Source organism: Mytilus galloprovincialis, chromosome 4, assembly GCF_965363235.1.
Source record: "Mytilus galloprovincialis chromosome 4, xbMytGall1.hap1.1, whole genome shotgun sequence".
Taxonomy (NCBI): domain Eukaryota; kingdom Metazoa; phylum Mollusca; class Bivalvia; order Mytilida; family Mytilidae; genus Mytilus; species Mytilus galloprovincialis.
The window spans coordinates 30,385,676-30,413,214 of record NC_134841.1 but is presented as its reverse complement, the minus strand read 5'-3'; the positions used below and the strand labels follow the sequence as shown (position 1 = coordinate 30,413,214).

The 27,539-nt window shown below is 31.7% G+C and overlaps 1 protein-coding gene across 2 annotated transcripts; it reads left to right on the top strand.

The window, feature by feature from the left end:
* The first annotated feature begins 704 nt into the window (after positions 1–704).
* LOC143071848 (junction-mediating and -regulatory protein-like) lies at positions 705–18,317 on the top strand. Of its 2 annotated transcripts, none has more exons than XM_076246458.1 (10): positions 705–772; positions 4,809–5,730; positions 7,543–7,624; positions 8,063–8,153; positions 9,104–9,269; positions 9,899–10,068; positions 12,592–12,678; positions 14,241–14,336; positions 15,092–15,629; positions 18,078–18,317. In XM_076246458.1, exons 2-10 carry the CDS (start codon positions 4,857–4,859, stop codon positions 18,302–18,304), a joined length of 2,331 nt encoding a protein of 776 aa, XP_076102573.1. In that variant the 5' UTR covers positions 705–772; positions 4,809–4,856; the 3' UTR covers positions 18,305–18,317. The 2 variants fall into 2 exon arrangements, with proteins under 2 accessions (XP_076102573.1, XP_076102574.1); XM_076246459.1 differs by having other exon boundaries at positions 770–833.
* The last annotated feature ends 9,222 nt before the right edge of the window (positions 18,318–27,539 follow it).

Here is a 27,539-nt window from a genome sequence, read left to right as displayed (position 1 = left end):
TTGATTCTAAATAAACAGCGTATATCCATTTGTCTCTAATAGCGACCCCCCCCCCCTTTTTATACTAATTTAAGCAAGGATTTGTATAGCATCACTATACAAATCCTTGATTTGAGTTAACACATTTAAAATCTCTGCTTTTTTTTTATATTCGGTCAAAAGTTCTTTCAAGTTTATCTTGTATACACCTTATCGCTATTTGTCCGCCATTACTGGATATCACAGAGGTTCCCGTAAAATTTTGACGTCATAAAACAAAATATCTGACGCCACAATGGAAAAGTGATTGTTGTATGAGTCAAAAGTTCAAGCGGCCGGGTCAGCCGGGATTAGCGATAAGGTGTATTTATAAAATGCCAAATCAAAATATTTTTTTTTTATCTTATAGTTAAATCCGACTTGACTTTATTATTAACAAATATTGTGCCGCTTGCTTGCTGGTATCCGAGAGCTTCCTCATGTTTTTTTTTTTTTTTTTTTTTTTCATTCTGTGATTTATTATACAAATCCTTGTTTATACTTGGCCGTTTTAATGGTGATTATTTGATAACCAGACAAAATTTTTCATGATTATTGATTATTTGATAATTCAGGACTATATTTTTCATTATTTGATTATCTTGTTTTAAAAAAAAATGTGATTATGTGATTACTTGGACAGCCCCTTGAGGGGGCCTCGCGATTAGCCCCGGTCTTACGCGTACGCTTATTTGTTGAAACAAGTTCTTCCTATGTTTACATCATTTTTCCTGAAAAACATCTAAACAAAAAGGTGAACAAAGACCAGAGTAACTCAATACATCTTAAAACACATCAAAATATACAAATATAAAGTAACTAACAACAAGACACCATTAGACAATTTGAAATTTGATCTTATCAAGGCAAAATATAATCGGATTATTTCAGTCATATGATGGTTACACATTTCAAAATATGTACTTTTAAATCATTGCAGTGTAGTATCAAACTGATTGGAATGAACTGTAAACATCACTTCTGCTTAATTGACCCTTTGTCTATTGTCATGAAAATAATATTGTTTTTTTACAGTGTTTTGGTTCAGAATTCTATTTTCTAGTATCTAAATAAAGGGGGGGGGACTTAAAAGCACTTTCACCAAAGCACGTTCACCCTGACATGCAACAAGTCAGTCTGGTGACAACTGAGACCAAGAAGACAACTTGCACAGTCAATAAGTCAATTCAGAATATGTATAAAGTCAACTCAGAATATGTATAAAGTCAACTTGGACCGTCGGGCGTCTTTAATTAAAATTGGGGGTTGACATCGGTATCAGGTCAGTTTGTACACAATATACTTTCACAACCTACACATTCGCACGTTCGCACCCAAGGTCGGTTTGCACCCTACACATTCGCAATTTTAATAGTTGAATAATAAGAAAATTATGATTGTTGTTTTAAATTGCTTTGATGTAAATACTGCATGTGTTAAGCTTGGTATGAGCAAAAAATTGAAGATTTTAAATGAAAACACAAAAGATAATTGTTTTAACATCTTGGCCCCTTTGATTTGAAACCATGAAACAAAAAATTATAGCAATACACTAACCAAAACCAGAGCTCCAGATGAGCTGCGTATTTGCGTGATCACGCAATACAAATAATTAAAAACCCAATGCAAATGCCAATTGCAGGGTTCAATAACCCAATTAATTCAAAGGAAAACCCAATTATATGCCAAAACTAAGAGTTCTCAACACTTTTATTCGCTATCGTTTGCGTTATTTACCCTTATTTTTTTACAGTCGGTAAATCTATTTTTATAATATTTACAATTGGAAATGTCCTTTCCTTCTTAAAATAGAGCCTTGCATCACGTGGCTGAAATGATCACTGTTGGAATTTTTCGTTGCTCTAAAGGTTCACATGTTTCCGATTAGCGTGTCATGTGTCATGTTGTCATATTTTTATTATTCGAATTGCTCGAGATTTATCATAACATACAATGAATTAAAACGAAAGCTTATAAATGTCCGGTAAAAATATTGAATAGAAGCATGTTTTCAGCTTCTTTTGAATAGCTCAGGGAAAGTTATGATGATAACAAGACTCGGCTAGTGTTTTTAGGAAGCGCCCATCGAACGCATGGGCGTGTTTGTGTACCTTAACGAGAACATTGCTAATAAACACTGGGTTTCGTCAAAACCGAAATCATTTGGAAAAAGTGAATGGCCAAATCAATTATGACATGATTATGTAGTTGGAAAGCATCGGAAACCGAAAGTTCTATTTAGGTACAACTTAACCCAGATTTATGTAAATTGAATTAAACAAAAATATTCAAGTATAATTTTAGTTTATATATATACTATTTTTTTTCATTTTAGTTGATGAGTGAATACACATATCCGTTTTTTACAGTTTATCTAAGTTGTGACAAAATACAAAACTGGCAGAACGTTTGAAACGGGACACAAATTAAACGTACAATTTCTCGTCAGTAAATAAGCCAAATAAAACAGCTAGCTCATATACAAAGAAAGAACCATATTCAGTAAGATGGAAAAACATCTGGGGTTGATATTGCCTAAATATTCAATATTGTGTTGATGAAAAAACCCAATACATTAAGGATCTTGGTGGTGAAAAACTCAATTTGATATTTGCTTGAGGGGTGAATTGGAATTGATAATGCAATTAAAAAACTTAATCACCCAATTACATAAGAAAATGGATGGGTAAAAACCCCAATTGGTGAATCTTATCTGGAGCTCTGCAAAACATGATTAAAATGTATTCAACACACACAAAAAAAGTTGTCAGAAACTCACTTTATTTTGAAACAATGAAACAAAGTTATAGTAAAACACTAACCAAAACATGATTAAGATTTATTCAACACATCAAACAAAAAAATGTTGACAGAATCTCACTTTATTTAGAAACTGATTAATTAATTTTTTTAACAATACACTATCCAAAACATGATTAAAACTTATTCAACACAAAAAAACTTTATTTTGAGACAATGACAACAAATTATACTAGTAGGAATACACTTGCCAAAACTTGATTACAAAGTCAAACACAAAACCAATAAAAACGGACTTTGGGTGGGAACGTGTAGGGTGTGAAAGTGAAAGGGTGCGAAAGTGAATGGGCGTGAACGGACCCAGATTCATTGACATCAATATGTACACATGAACAGTTTGCAAGGCTACAAAAGGCTGCAGCAACAAACAACAACTGATACATAATTTGGCGGGGTTTAGTAAACCCTCACCTAACCTGGACTGTGGTGTATCAGTAAGAACAAACAATAAAAATCTGATGAAAAGGGTTTAACTTATCAGATCAATATAAAGCAAAAAAGCATTTACAAAAAGCAGACTGGACATTGAAGGGTAATTATACATTCATTTTCACAACAAAAAGTCTAGGTAAAGATTTGAGAGTACAAATGTAGTAGTTCTCTCAGTTATTAACAACTAGTTCAAGCCAATTACAACTAATTAAAAAAATCATGCATATACATGTAACAGTCTTCACGTTTTACCACAGGCCAGCAGCCCAGGCTGGTAAAAATGCTTTAGGTCCTGTAAAAATCATCTCTACAGGCAAACAGAATCTAGTAGAAAAATTCTTAAACTTGACCTGCAGGATTTAAGTAATTTGTGGTAATGAAATCCCTTACTTAGTAATTTATCAGTAATACATGTACACAAATTAAATTCATTGAAATCTTAAATGTCACTAAACATTGTCATGGCAGACAAGTTATCTTCTTAATATCCAGTTCACAAGTAGTAAACAGACGCCCTGAATATCTTATGATCTGGAATTTTTTCTACTTTCTAGTTCAGTGCATATGAATTTTATTTCTAGAAGCAGAATTTCATTAGTACTAGGGAACCACCTATTCCCTTTGTTATCAAGGGTCTAGATTCCTGATAAAGTTGTATCAAGAAAACACTTCAAATATAACACTTTTCTAAAGTGTTTTTTGAATTTTTATGTAAAAACAGAATTCTAAGAAAAGTCCTAGATGAAACTGTACTTAAAGTCATATGAAACTTCAAATTAAAAAAAAATGATGCATATGTTTTTTATAACAAAATTATGCATATGTTTTTTTATAACAAAATGGATAGTTTTTATTATTAAACTAAGTACATATACTTTTTCCTGAAGAAAATTCTTTAATTTGTCCACATTTAGAAGAAGTTTACTTTTTTAATTGCTTGCTTCCAGGAAGCAATTCACCAACATATTTTCCGTATGCAAGTAACCTTAGCGTGACCCTTCTCGTAAATATCAGGTGATTGCAATACGCATGGATCTGTCACTAAAATAAACTATTATCTGATTGTACATGTTATACATGTGCTCAATAGCCATGCTTCTTTGTTGATTGTTTACTATAAGGTGACAATCGTTAAACTACAGCTTCAAAACACGACAATAAATGAGCTGCCATATTTTCACATCATAACAGACAGAGAAAAAAAAATTGTCGATTATACCTTATGCTTGCGTAAAAAATGATAAAATAGTGCACAGAAGACTAAGTTCATGATATATACATGCGTTGGTTCAAGAATTAGATAAACATTATTTTTCAACCAGTCACTCGTTTCATATGACTTAAATAAAGATTTTCTATAAAGTGGTAAGAAATGCTTTTGAACAGAAAAATAGTTAATACTTTGACTATAATGCTTTATCTTCAATGTAGACAATATTTTATAACGAAATAAAAACAATACATCTTATAATCTTATGAAATCTAAATTAATCTTTTAATTAATTATATTTTATCTTTATTTCCTTTCAAATTTGTAGAATGTTTGAGGCCTATAATGAAATGATCAATGAACCTTAATTATAAAGATGTATAGTTATGAACGTGCAATGATGGAAGACACTTGTCAAATGGACAGTTTAGAGGACTGGGTACCAGTTAAACCAGGTCTCTTTAATACTGATGCAGAATCTTTCAAACGTTTTATATTCATGGTCAGTTGGAATGATGTATATAGAAAAGTTGCCATCACATGTCGCCAACACAACCGAGTGGCGAGTGACATAGAGGACAGTCAGAGTAGAAGTGGCATGTTTTCGTTCAGTGAACTCAAGGCAATTAATGAGATATTGTGTCTGATTCAACCATCCCTCTCATCATATCTTCCTCCATTACCCGATGAACCTCATTCCTTATGGGCGTATCTAGGATACACAGGCCCTGATTATGACTATGAAGAAATTTGTCTCCAATTGGAGAAATACTTTGTCAGAGCATTAGAAATATGTAAAGAGCATCTGCTAATGACTACATTATTTGAAGAACCTGACACCAGGGAATATTTTGACAATATGAGTGAACTAAAAAGACAAAATCTTGAAGATGATGTCTTAAAATGTGAAGAAAGGTTGAAAAATGTGATATTTTTAAGGACAAATGCCAGTAATATGCATGACATGAAAGATGTATATGAAAGTGAAGATGATGCTGTGATGAAGCTGCATGAGTGTCTAGCTGTGTTGTATAATTATCAGCAACAGCCATTTCTGGACCTGAGAGCCATATCTCGTTATAAAGTAGCAGAGGCAAAAGAACAGTTAGAGAATTCTGATCTTGGTGAAAGGTTTAAAAGACAATATGCTACTATATTTTCTGAATGGCAAACACAATTAGAACAGGCCATGGAAAATATTCAACAATTATACATAAAGTATTATAGTACAAGTTGCCAAATATATCAAGGTAATTAAAATTGCCTTAAATAGACAAGTACATGTAGAATTTTAAATGGACAGCAAATATTTGGGAATTGTACAAAAGTTTCTCATTAGTGGTAATCAATTTAAAAAAAAATGTATTCAATGAAGTATATCATCATGCAGAAGATGATATAATATGAAAACATACATGAAGGATCCAGTTACGCTGCTTATTTTTATCTGTCTCCCAAAATGGTAATCTATTGAGGTATAACTTCATCTCAATTTATTCATACATGTATGCATATAGATAAAATCTTAATCTATGTTGTTTGGCTTCCAATTAAGATAATTTTATAAAAATAGAAGATTTGGTATATATGATTGCTAAATGCTAATGACTCTCCACAAGAGACCAAATGACACAGAAATTAACAGCTATAGGTTGCTGCACAGCCTTCAACAGTGAGCAAAGACCATACCACATAGTCAGCTATTAAAGGCCAGAAATCACATATGTAAAACCATTCAAATGAGAGAAAACTAAAGACCCAATTTATGTACCAAAAAATGAATGAAAAACAAGTATGTAACATTTTGACCATTTCAAATGATTTGTAATTTTCTTGGCTGTTTTACAATTTTTTCTGCCCTCGCTGTAGCGGAGGGGCATTAAATTTTACCTTTATCCGTCCGTACATACATCCCAAAGTTGGTTTCCATTCTCTAACTTTAGTTTTCCTCAATCAACTGGTATGAAACATACATACAATGCTTATTACCACTATATATAGATCAGGTTTGAATTTTGGTTGTGACACTTTTACCGTTTTAGAGTTATGCCCCTTTACAAATGGAAAAAATTGCTAAATTTTTCGTTTCCGTTTTCTAACTTAAGTTTGCCTCAACCAAATGTTATGAAACTTCTACACAATGCTTATTACTTCAATATACATATCAAGTTTGAATTTTGGTGCTGTCACTTTTACTTTTATAGAGTTATGCCATTTTCAAATGGAAAAATTGCTGAAAAATTTCAAAAATATCAATCAAGTAATTTTTTTTTTATAAATTGGAGTTATCTTCCTTTGTCCATAGTTATAGCTGATTCAACTACAATCAATGCTTTCTAAAATATTCTTTGAAAATTGGAGTTATCTTTCTTTGTCTGGAATAGTAGTTGAATCAACTTAAACCAATGCTTTATACAATGCAATATTCAATTTTACTACCAACTGATAAATTAAAGCAATCTTTACTATTCAGTGCTTACAAGCACTTGGAATACTGTTCTAGGGTTTTGCCCCTTAACAAATGGAAAAAATGCTAAAAAATTTCGGTTCCGTTCTCTTAACTTAAGCATGTCTCAACTAAATTTGTTTTACATACCACTAAACTTAGTTTAAGTTCAAATTTTGGCAGCTTCACTTTTACAGTTCTTGAGTTATGTCCCTTTATAAAGTTATATGCTAGCGGTGGCATGACACATTCCCCATATATTTTATTTTTCATTTCTCTATTTCAAAATTACTTAAAAAATATCACCTTGATCTCTTCATGAATTGATACATTACATAATATCTACTGGCTTATTTGATGTTCAGATTTATTATAAGATTATTAGAATGAGTTAATGTCATAGGAGTCATTCAATTAGACAAATATACTTTTTTACAAGGAAACAGTATACAAGATGACAAGCCATTCCCATTAGTATAGAAGAAAAATTTCACATTCTTGATGTTTTTCCTTTAAACCAGCTTAGGTTCATGCATTCAAGGTTAACACACCACCATGAGACCATTAAGACTGTTATACCTACAAATGTAATATAATGTTATATTCCCTCATTTAGCCATGCTCAGTAGAATGTTAGAAGATAAGAAGTCGTATGGAAAAACTGCTTTTGAATTGATAGGATCTGAACGACTACTCAGGTTAGTTTTCCTGCTTTTAACCTATGAATTAGACCTAATATGAGACACTTTTGCATTTGTGTATGTTAAGTCTTTACTAAAAAGTATTATTGTAAAATAATGGAAATAAATACCAGTAGATTTAAAATAGATGTATGATATTTGAGAATAAAAATAAAAAATTTCAGAACAACAAGAAAAATTTGAAATGGAAAGTCCTTTGGATTTTTCTGTGCAAAGTAGAAATGATTCAGATAGGTGTAATAAAATAACCAGGATATTTATTATAGATTTTTCTAAAAGAATTTGTCAAAAAAACATTATTCATATATTTGACATGATAAGTGTATTTGTTTCTATTGTAAATAACATTATGGACTTACAAAAATGTAATATTTTTCTTTCAAAAAGAGATAGATTAGAATTTCTTTTGCTTTATTCACCACTTTTATATTCTAGGATACAAGAAGAATTGAGTACAGAGAGACTGCATTTACTGAATAGTGAAAAGAAGTTATTGGTTCTAGAAAAAGATAAGGTTTTTGAAGAGGTAACTTTGTCCTTGTATCACAGAAAGTACATTACATCCTGTAGATGCTAGGACACTTTTTATAATTTTTGTAAACAAATACCCATTTTGAATGGGAATGATGATGCTGCTTGCTTAGGGCTGTCCCATGATTTAATATTAATGTTTATGAGATTGGTACTTTTTTTTAACCTCAAGCACCTACAAATAGGTTTGTTTAGCTTTCATATGGGAAAATAATGCAGGTACACGTTTTCCGTTAGGAAGTTGGTATGAGTTGTAATTACTGTATAAACAAGTTCTAATTCTGCATCATTTGGTCTCTTGTGGAGGGTTGTCTCATTGGCAATCATACCAAATCTTCTTATTTTATATCTGTTGTCAAAGTTTTTGTAGTTGTATGATAGACAGTCACAGCGTATGTATGTTTGTTTTTTTGAGAATATACAGGCAAGGTAAATTGTTTCAATTTAAATTATAGACATTTGAAGTTATTGATCATACATGTTTGAGATGTAACTTCGTATGAATGATGTAAGTTTTCAGGTTTTGATTGGGAAATGGGAACGCATAAGTGATCTTAAAAGTTTAAGTCAGATTTGTTAATGCTAATTTTGAAAAGATCTATCTATCTGTGATAGAAATCCTTGCCAAGAAATCTCAATGGTTGCCACAAATGCCTGCAGTCAAAAAACATTAAAATGTAAAAAAAAAAATGAATTAAAGTTTCTCCAATTTGCTTAATAAATAAGATTGGACCCTTTTTCATTTGCTTTTGTTGTAAAAAGAGGAGTATATCTTGGAATATGATGTAGTATCCCTAAATATGCCCTACAATAAAAAGAGGAACCTATCTTGGAATATGATGTACTATCCCTAAATATGCCCTACAATAAAAAGAGGAACCTATCTTGGAATATGACCTTATAAGCATTTTAAATAAATGCCCACTTGTATTATATGTTTTACAGATAGCAAGTTTAGATGAAACTCCTAATGTACAGAAACAGTTGGAAAAGTTAGAAACCAAGGCGTATGAATGGCATATCAAGATCTGCCAACAACAAATGAAAATTCTAGATGAAGAAGAGAAGATCTGTCAAGCAAAAATGGAGGCATTAAAGAAAAATCTGAAAGGTAAATGAATGAAAGGTTTCAGGAAAGGAGGCTTATAAGAAAAGAAAGGATATGGGGTAACCTTCAATGCCTCAATTATCCTTGGCCCTCTGTTGGTCAGATAAACTATAAATGAAGTTAATATAAATACAAATTGTAACTGACATTACTGACTGATAACATTATATCTAAAACTTATTTTATCAAGGAAGATAAAAGCACCAAAAAAAAGTATAAAGATAAATACTGATTTTCCACGGAAAAGAAAAAAAAAAAAGAAAAAAAAAAGGAAAGTCCATAAAACCTGACAAAATCAAACATTAGACTGTAGAAACTAGCGCAAGGAAGGGTAAACAAATGGTCATGAGATTAATCCATGCATTTATTATTGCAATTTTTTCATTTTAGACTAAAACGCGATTTCAATGTTTGCAATATTGAGAAAAATCCTGTTTAATATATAAAAAATTTCAAAATGTGATTTTAAATCATTGCAATTATAATCCTGTCGCATTTTTTCAAATAATAAAAATATCGCAATAATTCCTGAATTTACAGACTACAGTATATATTCCTGACTTGATACAGTCATATTCAGAAGAATATGTATTCTGACTTATTTATAACAGTAGTTGCATAAAATATTTTAGCCAAGGAAGATGAGATTGTATTTTATGATGCTGTTGAGGACAGTTCACAGATAAGCCCTGATGAAGACCAAGAACAAATATCATCTTTTAACAGTAATAGTGATTTAAATACCATTAGGAGAAAAATGACAGCTATCAATAAAAAGAGGGCTACTTTGAGGAATAAGAAGGTAAGTTGGGGTTTTTTCAGCAGTACGAGGGTTGTACGTAAAGTTTGAGGACAATCTCAATAAAATATTATTTACCCATCCGAAATAATTAAAACAAGTATGTAACAAATTTTCATGATTTACTGATTAAGTGTACAAAATTTTATTTCAGTACCTGCTAGAATAATCATATTTTCATCAATTCAAAAATCATAAGCAACTCTCACCTGATGCACCAAAACAAATATTTCCGACGTTCTGACGTTTGACGACTTCAACATTTTAACTTTTCTCAACGTAGTCTCCTTTCAAAGCAACACATTTTTTACTTCTTTTTACTCAGTCATCAAATATTTTCTCAAACTGTTCTGTTTTCATATTAAAGATTATGTTCATTACTTCCTGTCTTCGTTCAGATAAATCATCGAACCTTTGTCCACGGAGAAAAGATTTGATATGCGGGAATACTGCAAAATCCATTGGCGCTAAGTCAGGGCTATACGGAGGATGTTTCAGACATTCGAATCCAAGTAAATCAATTTTTAGACTAGGTTTTTAAGAAGTGTGGTTTAATATCACTGATCTTTGTTGGCTGCTAAATAAGGGCGTTTCTTTCTCAAAGCTTGGACCAAATCTCGCCTCAGTACCTGAAAGTACAAAATAAACAGACTTTTAATTGAATGCATCTTAATTAAAATAAAATTTTTATTCCTTGATATATACCTTCTCAAACTATATTTCTTTTTATCAAGGTTTAATTATAAATATTAAATCATTCAATATTTTTAAAAGGAAATATTATGTTAAATACTTGGAGTAGTAATCAGATTATTAACAGTTTGGCCACAAGGTACAGCATGTGTCAGTGTTATTCCTTTCCGGTCCATGAAGAGAATGAATATATTCTTTTCCATTGATTTGGTTATCTTTGCCTTCTTTGGTGGTGGTGAGTTACAGTTTTTCTTTGACTTGACTGTTGGTCAGTTTCCAGATCGTAGTAATGAAACCAGCTTTCGTCGGTTGTAATTATTCTGTCTAAAAGTCGTATGCCACCACGAGAAACTTTTTTAATGAATTGATTTGATAATTCCATTCTTTTTGTTTAATGTTCTGCTGTAAGAAGTCGTGGTACCCATCTAGCACATACTCGATTCATATTTAAATCATTTGCTAAAATGTGGTGCGCTGTAGTCTTAGAAATGTCAAATTTGTCTGCAACTTCGTGAACTGTTAGTTGCCGGTCACTGTTAATGACGTTCCAAACTTCATCTGTAATTGCATCTGATTTTCTGAAAGATGGCCTTCCTTCCCGCTCAATGTCTTCCAAATTGTCTCTTCTGTCCCCAAACCTTTTGTGCCACTTGAATACCAATGAACGACTAACTTTGCTATGTTTCACAGACTGTTTTAAGAACTTGTGTGTTTCTGTTGGCGTTTTTCTGATGTCTACACAAAACTTGATTACTGCCCGCTGCTCCACCTTTTCCGTAAACGTCCGTTTTTTCAGTGATGCCGATTCTGGATTCAATGCTTCAAATTGAGATTTCGCCGCCATTTCGAAATTTAGACCATTCAAATTTATCAGGTGTATCATCAAGACTATTGCCGACGTCACAATGCAAGTGTCATGTATTTTTGGCTGATTTTTAAACTAAAAATATAAAAAATATTAAAACACAGGCCTGCATGTTATGTGATATTTTCACCGTGCTCCGGTTCCCCATTGCTAATATTTATATGAAGTAAGTGTTATTATTTCGCTTTTAAAATTGGACAAATATTGATATAACCGAACTAGGATATAGTACAGGATTACAAATATGCAAAAAGAATTCCCCTTAAATGCTATTTTTAAGCAGACTGTAGCTTGTCCACGAACTTTACAGACAGCCCTGGTATGTATGAGGGTCGTAATGGTGGTACCTCCATGATGAATAACAGTAAAAATTCATGGCAAATTAAGTTAATAGTAATACTCAGTGCAAGATGACAAAATATACACTTTCTTTTAGACGATAAAAAATTACTGATTTTGACAATTCACATATTTCCAAAAATTACGGTAATGATAATTATTTGAGACCTTTGACGAATCACGATAAGGATATTTTGACGAATCATGCTAAAATATTAACCAATTTGACGATAACCATAGACAAAAATGACCATTATTCGCCTGACATTAAAGTGCATTACTGCCCTCATGTATTTATGTGTTCTGCTTGTTTAAAAAAAATGTTTTGGATGGATGACTGAAATAAGAAAATTCAACAAAAAAACAGCAGAAAAAGAATCAATTGAACAATAGAAATCGAAACTTTGTTGGAATGTTTCTTGGAATATTTTCCTTCAGAAATACATCCAGGCTTGTCTATTACCAAGATAGTTTACCATGACTAAAGCATTAGATAATGAAAAAATCAGATAAATTTGATAAATGAAATTAGATGTTTTGCATGTATACATGTATATGGAAAAAAAGAATATTTCTAATTGCTTTTATTAAAAGGATTTAATGTAATAGATTTTGTTTTGTTTTTATAGACTGCACTAGAAAGGCAAAGAAAATCGAAGAAAGAAAAGAAAATTGAAGAAGAAGAAAAATTTCGACAACACCATGCAGTACAAACTGTATGTTACTGATTGTTTTTATTAATGTCAGTGAAAAATGTTGCTAGGAATGAGAAATAATTGTTTTTCACTGGGGAATATTTAGATGACCCTAAATTATTCATGCAGCCTTTATTAGTCTTATTGAGTACATATGAACTGTACAAAAATATAATCTAATTTAATTTTCCTTGTGTAGTTTAATTTTAATAGAATTACTAGTACAACAACGAAAAAGATTTTACAATTGCTTTTGAAAACCTTTTAAAATGATATTGGAGAATTTTTTTTTGCAAGACTATATCAGATAATCACTAATGTGTCTACTAACCAATCACTAACCTTTGAAGCATGTACATCATGTATTGTTTAAGGGACATTATCTACAAATTATCCAAAAGCAGTTTGGTTCAATTTTTTAAAACAATATCAATAGTGTATTATTAACTTGCAAGACAATGATTCAAATATTTGAATCCTTGTTCATGTAACCTTTTTAATTTGACCTTTAGAAGAGATGGGTGTTTATGTGTTTATCATGTGGCTAATTCATTAAAAAGACAAGAATGTCAACATGGAAAAGTTTATGTTGGGTTGTATGACCATTGGCAGTCTTTAGAGGTCATCTTGATATATAATTGAATGGTGTCTGGTCTAATATATATACGAAATTCTAATACTTTATAAAAAATTATCTGTCAATGAGACTGCGTAACCCAACAACACAACTTTATAAAAAAAGGGTCATTGTATAACCATCAAAGATGGAAAACCAACAACAAAATTAATCAGTGCCCTTTGACTTTGAATCAGGAAAAAACAAGTGAATTATGTTTGAAATTAAAACCCAATGTCAGTGAGACAGGGGTCACCAACCATGATAATAGTTTAGTGGACATTAAAATTCATTAGTACTATAAAAGTTGAAATGAAAGATAAAAAAGATAAATTTTCTTAGAAGTGGCAAAACATGTTTTTCATCATGATAGAGCTTTAACAACTCATTTTTGTTCATTATACAATTATAATGATCTTTTGTCCTTGGTGTCATTATCGTAAAGTACTTAAGAGGGTGTCCATGGAAAAACCAGGCAGTGGATTGCACATGACATATTTTGTTTTCAAAATTTTTTCATTTATTTCATATCACAAATTCATTCTTTTTCAAAGTTGAATTTTGTTTTTTTTATTAACTGCAATAAATAAGAAAAAGAGAAAAAAAATACATAGAAAGCACTGAAAATCCATTGAAAAGGGGAGATAACTCTTCATTTTGTACAAAATTTTGTTGCGTTGTTAGTGAACTTTAAAATCATTTTCTGAGCCATCCACTGTTGATTCAAAAATATCTTTGACATATATATTCTTTGTATGATATAAACATTGCATTGGAACCAAAATTCAGTGGGAAAAAATTTATGTTGTGCCACCCATATCATAGGATTTGCCTGATATTTAGTTGGACAGCCTCTTAATTTCAACAAATTATGATACATTTATTTCAGGTCTATATTTTCATTTTATGTTTTTTGTAAGTTTTGCTAACGTACATCATATTAGTTTTACTTTAATTCCATTTCTAGAAAATTAATCAGAAAAAGGAAGACACGTCAAGGAAGGCTGATTTTATTGTAGAAGAGAGAATGAAAGCAATAGACAGAATAAAAATGCACAAAGTTGTAAGATTTTGATTCTCATAATTTACTTCTGTGAAATGCAATGGCGTGAATGTAGTATGAATTCAGCAGTTTGAAAAAAGGATCACAACTTTCAAGTCACCTGAAAATGACTTGAGATTCTGTGAACCAAACTTTGGATCCTTGTTCAGATCCCATCCCTTAACAAAATCTGTTCTAAATAACCTTCATAACCCTTTCAAGTTCAGCATAGATTTTGTTCCCAGAGGACATACGTAGCTCCTCCTAATTAATTATTTTGAAAAATTTTCATAGCCCCCAATTAAACTTTTATATTGTCATGGCCACCCTTTTATATTACATTATAGGTTTTATCTCTGGGATAATTATCTGCCTCTTTAGAATGCACTTTATTTTAAAAATTTCAATACATGCTACAAATAAAGGGGATACATTATGTTTTAGTCCACTTACAAATTTCCACCTAGTTTTTGTCTCCCTTACAAGAAGTTGAAACAGTGAAACTTGGAAGGGCCTTTTTCTGGCGGCAGCGTGAATGTCAATAATTTTTAAAGTTTGAGATAAGATTAGTTAAAGGAAATTAACTAGTGGAACTGCAGAAGATTTTTTTTAATGCAGTTTTTTTTATCATTGGCATTTTATTTTTTTAATCTCATAATTTCAGCAATGTTTTATTTTTATTGAAATCAGTATTGTGGTCAAAATATCAAATTTAATCTTATTGAGAGAAATATATAAGAAATAACAATAAATTGTATAAATACTATTTTTTTCAGAAATTCCCAACACCTGAAACCATTAAACCTCCAAGATATCAACCACCAAGTCAAAAGAAGTCTCCCTCCTCAGAAAAGGCTGAAAAAACAGAGACACCAGTTAAAAAACAGAAACCACTTACAAACACTCAAAAGACAATTAAAATACCTGTCAAATCCAAGACAACAAATAGTGATAAGCCTGCTCCAAAACCCAGGTATTCATTAGAGAAGAAGAGGAATGGATCATCATCCAGTGAAAAAAGTGCTTCTCCGCCGACATCAGCTAATTCAGTACAATCACAACCTACTGCTTCTGTACCACCTCCTCCTCCGCCTCCTGGTGCACCTCCTCCTCCTCCTCCCCCTCCACCACCACCACCACCACCTCCTCCTCCAATGGTGCCATCACCTTTGTCATCTGCAGGATCAGTTACAAAGAAGAGTTCTAAGGAAGGGAGACAACCAGAAACATCATCTAATGGAATGCCTGACTTGAAAACACTGTTATCTAAAAAGTCACTTTTAAAGCCTGTTGAAATTCAGGAAAAGCCACAAGGTATGTTTATGTAATCTGCAAGGAATTTTTATATTCATATATTATTTTTTCCTCTAAATGTCACACAGTAATTTTTTTATGAAATTTTTTTTCATTTACAATGCATCACATTGATTTGCAGTAGGAATGAAGCAATATCTTGGTAACTTTTGAATACATATAACTAGAACACACCCGCAAAATCGCGGGCATTCAGAGCGTAGTTTAAAGTATGTAAATTGTTGTTGGAAGAATTTTGTAAAATACAGAATGACTGGAGAATTTCAGCATAAATATCATAAGTCATAGGTTATTGGGGACAGGAAATTTTTTTTTTATCCTCCAACTTTATTTCCAAAGTTGCCAATTTTTGGTTTTCTATCAATTTCAATATGAACATACATTTAGTATGTTATGAACATTTAAGTAAGGCGCCTGTAATTCAGTGGTTGTCGTTTGTTTATGTGTTACATATTTGTTTTTCGTTTATTTTTTGTACATAAATAAGGCCGCTAGTTTTCTCGTTTGCATTGTTTTACATTGTCATTTCGGAGCCTTTTGAAGCTGAGTATGCGGTATGGGCTTTACTCTTTGTTGAAGGCCGTACAGTGACCTATAGTTGTTAATTTCTGTGTCATTTTGGTCTCTTGTGGAGAGTTGTCTCAACATGGCAATCATACCACATCTTCTTTTTTTTTGTAATCAATGAATTTTGTAAAAGATTTAATGACTGGAGAATTTCAGAAAAGGTATCAAAAGTTCATATGAATAATTTTAGCGCTTATCTGTATATTATGAACATTCATTACTATATAAATAAAGCGTATTTACTTTCAATTCAAATAAAAAAAGTTTACTAATCCAGATCGATCCATGGTGATCATTGATATAGTATACAGACCCTCTCTATTTAACAAACTCTGTGACCGCCGTGGATAGTAAACTTGAAAATGATAGCAGATAAAATTCTGAAAATACACTTTATTCGTAGTATATGTATATTCAAAGTATACAGAAAAACGCAAATCAAAGTCTAATCTGACTTAAAATTTCGTCCAATAACAGGACAATATCCGGATGCCTTTTTTCTAGTTTTTCTCCTTAAATAACTCAATCTGAATAATCATGAATGGATGACAAATGTGACTATGCACTGTACCTATAGGACACAGAGGCGTGTTGATTAATTTATTTTGGAAAGAAGAGAAGCGACATTCAAAATGAGGTCTTCTCGTTGAATAGTATATATAAGATATGGTATGAGTGCCAATGAGACAACTCTCCATCAAAGTCACAATTTGTAAAAGTTAACTCATTAAGTTTACCCTTTCCTGCATAATGACGCCTTTTGACACCACCCCCTTTACTCCATAATGACGCCTTTTGATGCCTAAGTAGTACCTCAGTTGAAACGCTATGTCTCCAAAATGTCTGCATCAGACTTAAAAAAAATTGTATCCAATATGAAAAGGAGATTCATGAGAATATCTGACTGGAATTTCATTGATGAAATATTTGTTTTCACAGTGCATTAACACTTTAAACCTGATGATTTTTTTTACTGAAAAAAATCCTATGCGAATCAAGTATTAAAAAAAATATATCCATGGAGTAAAGGGTTAAAGGAGTTTATAAAAAAGTTAAAGAATAGCTTCATCTGAACTACATGCAAATTTTTAAGTCAGTTACCTAGCAATTTTAATGATTTTCTGTGTTTTGATTGAATAATCATGTGTATTAGGTTAATAAATCATGTCTGCTTTTTAGCTCATATGGTCTGAAGAGTCAGTATGACCGGTTGCCATCACTTTAATAAATCAAAGTAAAGATAAACTCTTAAGTAGCAAAATCAATCAACAAAATAGCAACAATAGCTGAAATTATCAGTTGACTCCCTACCTAGAGGAGTTATTGTTATTCAGAATAATGATTTTATACTGATATGGGGGTTTTATGCAAAATTTGTAGAAGACCTTCATTACATACATTGAATATTATTACTTTAAATTGAATATTATTACTTACATTGAATATTATTACTTACATTGAATATTATTATGCCTAGATCACATGTACATTTAATTCAAATTGAATGTGAATCGAATTCGCTAAACGCGTTCACACACTCTTCCTTTTAATTCGAATTGATTCAAATTGGCTTATTTGCATTAGAAACCCGTTTTTGTTGATACGAAGTAAAAGTTAACGTCATTTGGACAGTAAAGCAAATTTGACGCGCATTGCAATTCCAATTAGAATTTACATTTGGAGGTAAAATATTTTGAATGCAAATTAAACTAATTCAAATTTGAATTACATGTGAATGCAGCATAACTTTACATTAAATATTATTAATTTACCTTGACTATTATCACTTACATTGAATATTATTACTTACATTAAATAGCTATTACTTTACCTTGAATATTCATTACTTTACATTGCATATTATTACGTTACATTTTTCAGCTGTTGATCCAATGGATAACATATTAAAAATGGTGAGAAATGGTATAAAACTGAGACCAGTAAAACATAAAGAAGACACAGATTCTGAGTCAGCTGACAATTCAAAGTTTACTACTCCCAGTGATTCACATTTGAAACTTCTTCACGATAGACTCAATCATATCAACAAGTTCACAAGAGAAAGTTCACCAGAATCGGACAGCAGTGATGATGGAGAATTTGATTAAATGTGTGTGTACATATTTTTTTTCCTTTTTGGCTTTTCCAATAATGATTTGCATTCAATTTTGCTGAAATTTGCAATGGAAATCATGCCTTGGTGTAAGGAAGGCACTCTGCTCTATCAAATTCTTGGTATTTTGTGTTACTGGACTATTTCACATAAAACTGAAAAATAAGTATATTTAGAAAGTACAATGCCATTGGTTAAGATATGTCCATGGAGATTTATGTTTCAATTTCTGTTCAGAACGCCTATCTCTATATAATTTCACTATATGTATACTATAGGTTACTGTAAAATGTAAATTCAAAAATTCATGTGTGCCTTTATTATTGCAAATCACTGATTACTGATAAAATGTAAGATAAAATCAGAATCTAACTGCAAATAATATGAGAAGCAAAATCAGTATTTAAATTTAGATGCAAGTTTATCATTGCAAACCTCTGATACTGTTGCATTTTTATACGACCGCAAAATTTGAAAAATTTTTCGTCGTATATTGCTATCACGTTGGCGTCGTCGTCTGCGTCGTCGTCGTCGTCCGAATACTTTTAGTTTTCGCACTCTAACTTTAGTAAAAGTGAATAGAAATCTATGAAATTTTAACACAAGGTTTATGACCACAAAAGGAAGGTTGGGATTGATTTTGGGAGTTTTAGTCCCAACATTTTAGGAATTAGGGGCCAAAAAGGGCCCAAATAAGCATTTTCTTGGTTTTCGCACTATAACTTTAGTTTAAGTGAATAGAAATCTATGAAATTTTGACACAAGGTTTATGACCACAAAAGGAAGGTTGGGATTGATTTTGGCAGTTTTGGTTCCAACAGTTTAGGAATTAAGGGCCAAAAAAGGGCCCAAATAAGCATTATTCTTGGTTTTCGCACAATAACTTTAGTATAAGTAAATAGAAATCAATGAAATTTTAACACAAGGTTTATGACCACAAAAGGAAGGTTGGGATTGATTTTTGGAGTTGAGGTCACAACAGTTTATGAATTAGGGGCCAAAAGGGGGCCCAAATAAGCATTATTTTTGGTTTTCGCACCATAACTTTAGTATAAGTAAATAGAAATCTATGAAATTTAAACACAAGGTTTATGACCATAAAAGGAAGGTTGGTATTGATTTTGGGAGTTTTGGTCCTAACAGTTTAGGAATAAGGGGCCCAAAGGGTCCAAAATTGAACTTTGTGTGATTTCATCAAAAATTGAATAATTGGGGTTCTTTGATATGCCGAATCTAACTATGTATGTAGATTCTTAATTTTTGGTCCCGTTTTCAAATTGGTCTACATTAAGGTCCAAAGGGTCCAAAATTAAACTTATTTTGATTTTAACAAAAATTGAATCCTTGGGGTTCTTTGATATGCTGAATTTAAAAATGTACTTAGATTTTTAATTATTGGCCTAGTTTTCAAGTTGGTCCAAATGGGGGTCCAAAATTAAACTTTGTTTGATTTCATCAAAAATTGAATAAATGGGTTCTTTGATATGCCAAATCTAACTGTGTATGTAGATTCTTAATTTTTGGTCCAGTTTTCAAATTGGTCTACATTAAGGTCCAAAGGGTCCAAAATTAAACTAAGTTTGATTTTAACAAAAATTAAATTCTTGGGCTTATTTGATATGCTTTATCTAAATATGTACTTTGATTTTTGATTATGGGCCCAGTTTTCAAGTTGGTCCAAATCAGGATTCCATATCAAGTATTGTGCAATAGCAAGAAATTTTCAATTGCACAGTATTGCACAATAGCAAGAAATATCTAATTGCACAATATTGTGCAATAGCACTTAATTTTCAATTGGAGTTATCTTTCTTTGTATAGAATAGTAGTTGATAATATATGTTGGAAATTTGCCAGACATGACTATGATGTCATTTTCTATTTTTATTTGCCAATAACTTTATGTAAATAACTTCATTGGAAATTTGCCAATATAAAATGTTGCTGATGAAGCTTTTTTTCCTTATCTTATCTAAAATGTTTTTAGATAATGTATGTTGGACATTTGCCAGACATGACTATGATGTCATTTTCTATTTTTATTTGCCAATAACTTTATGTAAATAACTTCATTGGAAATTTGCCAATATAAAATGTTGCTGATGAAGTTTTTTTTATTGTTTTATACAATAAACAATGTATATTCACTTTTACTACCAACCAATCTTTACCATTCAGTGATAACAAGCACTTTATTTTACATTTTAATATTTTATGATGTATTTAAAAGAGTAGTTATTGTTGCAAACTCCATTAGAAATTTGAATTGATATCAGTTTTGGAAAAAGGGAAACAGGGATGTGAAAAAAAAGGGGGGGGTTTAAATTTTTCTCATTTCAGATTTCATAAATAAAAAGGAAATTTCTTCAAACATTTTTATGCCCCACCTAGGGGCATTATGTTTTCTGGTCTGTGCGTCCGTCCGTCCGTTCGTTCGTCCGTCCGTTCATTCGTCCGTCCATCTGTCCGTTCGTTTGTCCGTCCGTCTGTCCCGCTTCAGGTTAAAGTTTTTGGTCAAGGTAGTTTTTGATGAAGTTTAAGTCCAATCGACTTCAAACTTAGTACACATGTCCCCTATGATAAGATCTTTCTAATTTTAATGCCAAATTAGAGTTTTTACCCCAATTTCACGGTCCACTGAACATGGAAAATGATAGTGCGAGTGGGGCATTCGTGTACTGAGGACACATTCTTGTTTTGAGAGGATTAATATTCAACAGCATAGTGAATTGCTCAGAGGCAAAAAAAACTTTTAAGTTCATTAGACCACATTCATTCTGTGTCAGAAACCTATGCTGTGTCAACTATTTAATTTTAGATTTAAAAAGTATTGTGCAATAGCAAGAAATTTTCAATTGCACAGTATTGCACAATAGCAAGAAATATCTAATTGCACAATATTGTGCAATAGCAATTAATTTTCAATTTTTAATTTTAGATTTAAAAAGTTTGAAGAAGAAATCTTTAATTGATTTGTAAAATCTTGACATTTGTTTTGTGTAAAAAAAACCCATGTAATGTCAAAAATTTGATCACAATCCAAATTCAGAGCTGTATCACGCTTAAATGTTTTGTCCATACTTGCCCCAACTGTTCAGGGTTCGACCTCTGCGGTCGTATAAAGCTGCGCCCTGCGGAGCACCTGGTTCACATTTATTTAAAATATAACAATAATTTCTGAATTTACAGTATTGCATATTTTTATGTTCAAACTTTCCTTGAAGTCTAGTCTGAGTTTTAATCACATTAATCATAATGATAAGTTATGATTTTGTACAATTCATATACAAAGGAAAAATGGGGACACAAGAACTGTGATTATTGAATTCCTTAATGGTACTAAAAGTTCTTACACCAATAAAATAATAATAGTCCAGTATGCCTGGTCATTGCAAACTTGTACATTTCTAAAGGGATAGATATCATACGAAAGTTTATTAGGGGTACTAGTATATCAGACTTGCTTAAAAACTTTTGCTTAAGTTTTGACACTTATTTATTTGACGCTAATATAAATTAAATAGGTTTTTTTTGTCTTATTTTCCACAGAAATGTATAATTTTAATTTATAATATCCATTTATGTTTGTATTTTAGACAGTATAAAGTTATTTGAAACATATTTCAAGTAATTCTGGTATTCGCAACATGTTTCTCTCTCATTAATATATATCTAAACTTAAAAATGGTTTCTGCAACACTCCCTATTAATCTCAGTAAATATTCATAATTTATATCTATAAATCATTTAAAGGCAAAATTTGAGATAACTGATGTTCCAAATTGGGCCAGCGATACATCTTTTCCTGTGCTAAACAACATCACCTATTTTATTTTTACAGTCAAATATGTGTGAAATTTGTGGGAAAAATGTTTTGATATAAATAAAAGCTAGCACTTATGATCATTCATGTCTAACATAACTATTATAAACATTGGAAGCATTTTAAAATAATTACTACAGGTACCCCTGACTTGTTTATCATTTTCAGAAACAGTTTGTGTTGTGTTTTTAACATTACATCTATCTTTGTTCACATTATATTATCTGTTCCCCAGTTGTGTGAACGCTTATTTCACTTGTTTTGTCATTTTACTGGTTAGATATGAAATTGATAATTGGTTGTAATCAAGAAAATATTTATTTATTGAAATTTCTGTGATATTGAAAATAAAGACAGTTATGATTGATGAAATGATTTGAGCATCTATTTCAAAGTGACATGGCAGCAAAAATTACATGTCTATTGCAGGGTTTAAAATATATGTTTAATTTTTGCACTTTCTTTATTAGGGGATGACCATTCAATTTAAGCTGGACTGGTAACAATCGAAAAGAGATAATATTGCCCAAAACAGGATGAAAATGAATATTCTGCAAACACAAAATTCAGAAATAATTGTATACAAAATAAGCAAACCAACAGATGGAAATGGATTGTCTATCAGATCAAATGCTCTCTCCTCTCCAAACTAGAATAAAGAATGGTCGTTCCATGCTAAATCAAAAGAGTGTAAATACTTTTTTCAAATACTAGTCATGCAGACCACACTATTCAACACACATACCTATACTACTCTAAACCATGATTGACTTCGTTATTAACATCCATAAAGTTACCCAAGTGATCAGTGACATCAAAGTAATAGTCATAAGACAAAATACAATAAATACAATGTTCATGGCAAAAAAGTCACTTAGCTCATTGTTCAAGACACAAAAAAAGTGGTCACATTGGTCAAGACAAAAAATGGTCTCATTGTTGAAGACAAAAGATGAAATTAACATTGTTCAAAATTAAACATCAATTCCACAGATGATATTGGATATGTTCTTATGTTGTAACTACAATCCTGTTCCCTTTTACAATGAATGTTACCTACAGAATTAGGACTATTTAAAGGGTTTGTATTAACATGAGCAACACGACAGGTGACACATGTGCAGCAGGATCTGTGTACCTGTGGAGTGCCTGAGATCAACCCCAGTTTTTGATGGGGTTTGTGTTGCTTAGTCTTTAGTTTTCTATGTTGAGTTTTGTGTACTATTATTTGTCTGTTTGTCTTTTTCTTTCTTTCATGGAGTTGTCAGTCTATTTTCAATCTATGCGTTTGAATGTGCCTCTGGTAATTTTGCCCCTCTTTTACAAAAAAGCCAGACATATCTCTGTGTTGACAGTTGATGATTTCCATAGTACCTGAGGAACAAACCAAACCACAATTAAATTAACAGTGTCCAAAGAACCAGGAAATTAAGGTCAAGGTAACATGAACCCAGAGTCCCTGACACATGTACATTTTATTATTATTAATTTATATTCCATACACCAAATTGCTTATATATATATAGTATTTTGATAAAACCATGAAAACTTAGCACTGACAATGAACAATAAAAATGGGGTCATGGTCACAAGAAAACTTCCAAAAAGAAATGTACTACTTAATTATAATCTTACAAAACACTAAATATAAATGTCCTTTTGGTCATGGTTTCCTAGAAATAGACCTACTAACAAAATCATCGTCAAATTAAACATGAAAAGAAGTGAAGGGCATATTGCCTGCTAGTCAGACATGTACACATTACATTCATTCTATGTATACACCAAATATAGTTGACCAAATGCTTCAAGTATTAGCCAAAACAGACCACAATTTTCAACATTGACCAATTAATCTTGAAAAGGTCAAGATCAGTTTAACCCTGCCCGTCATGTACACCTTACAATCATTCCATACACTAAACATAAATGATTTACAGCTTACAGTATCTGAGAAACATACCGAATCATGCAATATAAGCCTTCATCACCAATCCATATAACGAGGTTGAGATCAGGTTTCAATATTCAAGATAAATCAGTGGTTTCATTGTTCAAGACAAAACAATAGTTTCTATGTTAAAACAAAGAGGGATTTAATTGTTAAAGACAATACAGTGACCTCTTTGTTCAAGACAATACAGTGACACCCTTGTTCAAGACCATGAACTTCATTGTTCAAGACGATACAGTGACCTCATTGTTCAAGACGATACAGTGACCTCAATTTTCAAGACAATGCAGTGACCTAATTGTTCAAGACAATGACATCATGGATCAAGACAATATAGTGACATCAGTGACCTCATTGTTCAAGACAATAGTATTACAGTGACCTCATTGTTCAAGATGATACTGTGATGTCATTGTTGAAACATTACAGTGACCTCATTGTTGAAGACCATGCATTGACCTCATTGTTCAAGACGATATAGTGACCTCAATTTTCAAGACAATGCAGTGACCTAATTGTTCAAGACAATGGCATCAGTGATCAAGACAATATAGTGACGTCAGTGACCTCATTGTTGAGACAATACAGTGACCTCATTGTCCAAGACCATGCATTGACCTCTTTGTTCAAAACGATACAGTGACCTCATTGTTCAAGACGATAGTGACCTCAATTTTCAAGACAATGCAGTGACCTAGTTGTTCAAGACAGTGACATTAGGGATCAAGACAATACAGTGACATCAGTGACCTCATTGTTGAGACAATACCGTGACCACATTGTTCAAGACGATAGTGACTTTATTGTTCAAGGCAACAGTATAAAAGTAACTCATTGTTCAAGATGATACTGTGATGTCATTGTTGAGACAATACAGTGACCTCATTGTTCAAGATATACTGTGATGTCATTGTTGAGACAATACAGTGACCTCATTGTTCAAGACGATATAGTGACCTCATTGTTCAAGACGATAGTGACCAATTTTCAAGACAATGCAGTGACCTAATTGTTCAAGACAATGTCATCAGGATTCAAGACAATATAGTGACGTCAGTGACCTCATTGTTGAGACAATACAGTGACCTCATTGTTCAAGACCATGCATTGACCTCTTTGTTCAAGACGATACAGTGACCTCATTGTTCAAGATGATACAGTGACCTCAATTTTCAAGACAATGCAGTGACCTAGTTGTTCAAGACAATGACATAAGGGATCAAGACAATACAGTGACATCAGTGACCTCATTGTTGAGACAATACCGTGACCACATTGTTCAAGACGATAGTGACTTCATTGTTCAAGGCAACAGTATAAAAGTAACTCATTGTTCAAGATGATACTGTGATGTCATTGTTGAGACAATAGAGTGACCTCATTACTCAAGACAATACAGTATTTCAGTGACCTTATTGTTAAAGATGATACTGTGATGTCATTGTTCAAGACAATACAGTGACCTCACTCTTCAAGATGCTTCAGTGACCTCATTGTTTAAGACAATACCATGACCTCATTATTCATGACAATACTGCAACTTTATTGTTCAAGACGATACAGTGACCTCATCTTTCAAGACAATACAGTATTACAGTGACCTTATTGTTCAAGAGAATACAGTATTACAGTGACCTCACTGTTCAATATGCTTCAGTGACCTCATTGTTTAAGATAAACTAAATTTTGATCACATTGTTTAAATCCAAAAACATTGTCCTCATTATTTCAGACAAAACCCAGATCACATCTTCATGACAAAACAGTCATCTCATTACTCAATACTACAGTGAATTTTTTCCATTCTTTTAAGTGTGCATCTTTAAAAGGGTTGGTATTTTTTCAATTTATCTCAAAAGTAATAACAAATTGCTGTTTGAATTCTCAGTAACAAATGAAACTGTGAGTTACTGCTCACTGATGATAGCCCCGCCCAAATACATGACGGTACCGTAAACAGGAAGTTGTTGAGTGAAGAATCTGAAAACACGTCACACAGTATACCAGACTTATATAAATCCTGAAACTAAATTACAGAAATCCTTGAAATGTAGTTCCTGAGAAAAATGTGACAAAATTTTCAACTTGGATGTCATGTGTAAAATGATGCAAGTGTTGAACAGGAAATTGTTGAGTGATGAATCTGAAAACGCATCACACCGTATAGCTGACATATATAAACCCTGAAACCAAATTTCAGAAATCTGTAATGTTCCTGAGAAAAATGCAACAAAAAATATTCATGGGACGGACAGACGGAAGACAGACAGATAGAGGTAAAACAGTATACCCCCATTGTTTAAAACTAGAGTATAAAAACAGTTTGGTATAAATATGTTGACTGCAGGAAGGTTTTTTGGACAAGAAAAAAACACCCATAAACAGGGTCATTTGTTAAAAAGATTATTTTCCTGACTGTCATTGGAATTGCTAGGCTGGTAGAAGTGACTATAGAGAAATTTATCTTTTATTCTTTCTTCAACTCTTTGTTATGTTTCAGAGACATGAATCAGTCCACAAAGAATCATTTCAATACTGTTTATGATATTAGAAGCAGTATACTGTAAATTCAGAAATTATTGTGAGGTTTTAATTAATACGAATAATGTGACAAGGTGAGAAACGCAATAACAAGAACGTCCATTCAGATATCTGATACATACATAGGTTTACAGACTTCCCTTAAGGGCATACAATACAATTTTGATCCTGTATTTACAAGTTGATGAAAATTTGCATAAGGCTATTTTTTACCTGATTAAATCAAATATGTAATACAAAATATACCTTCATGTGCTACTTTTTGAGTTAAATAAGGTCGAAATTCTGTATATTTGCTCAAAATTCGGATTTATGGCCGTATTTTCCCTTTCGAAAGAAAACCATAACTTTTTTTGTTTTAAAAGATAAACACAAAATTGTTTTTTGTTAAATAATTTGTAATTTCTGTATTTTATAAGTATCATAAAAATTTATGCATTTTTTATTCAGAAATAACACATATTTATCAAATGGTCATGAATTGAGAAAAAAATGTCATTTTTTGCTGTATATTTATCAAAATTATAAAAAATGCACTATTTACAGTTTTATAAAATTTGGCCCACATAATCTCCATGCAAAATGAAACAAAATGTCATTTAAAAAAAAAGGGGGGGTCCATGCACTCGTTTTCAAATTAAATCAGTTTGAAGGATAAAAATCAGTCGAAAAATGCATCTTTTCCAAATTTGTCACAGTTTGAAGTCGCGAAAATAACATTTTATGTTAGCAACAGCATTACCTCCCCTGTAACTGTATCGTATGCCCTTAATAAATATTCTGTCTTTCTTCAAAAATCACAATCAAAAATGCACTCATGAATTTTACAGTATTTTAAATTCTCATGACAGCATGTATTTCAAAATTTGGTGGTAAAGATTTTTTGAAAAAAGGTAACAGTAACAAGAATCA

Coding starts and splice junctions, on each gene's coding strand:
- LOC143071848 (XM_076246458.1), top strand. CDS start 4,857: ATGTATAGTTATGAACGTGCAATGATGGAAGACACTTGTCAAATGGAC. Junction 12,679..14,240: donor AACACCATGCAGTACAAACT/GTATGTTACTGA, acceptor TTCCATTTCTAG/AAAATTAATCAGAAAAAGGA. Junction 14,337..15,091: donor GAATAAAAATGCACAAAGTT/GTAAGATTTTGA, acceptor TATTTTTTTCAG/AAATTCCCAACACCTGAAAC.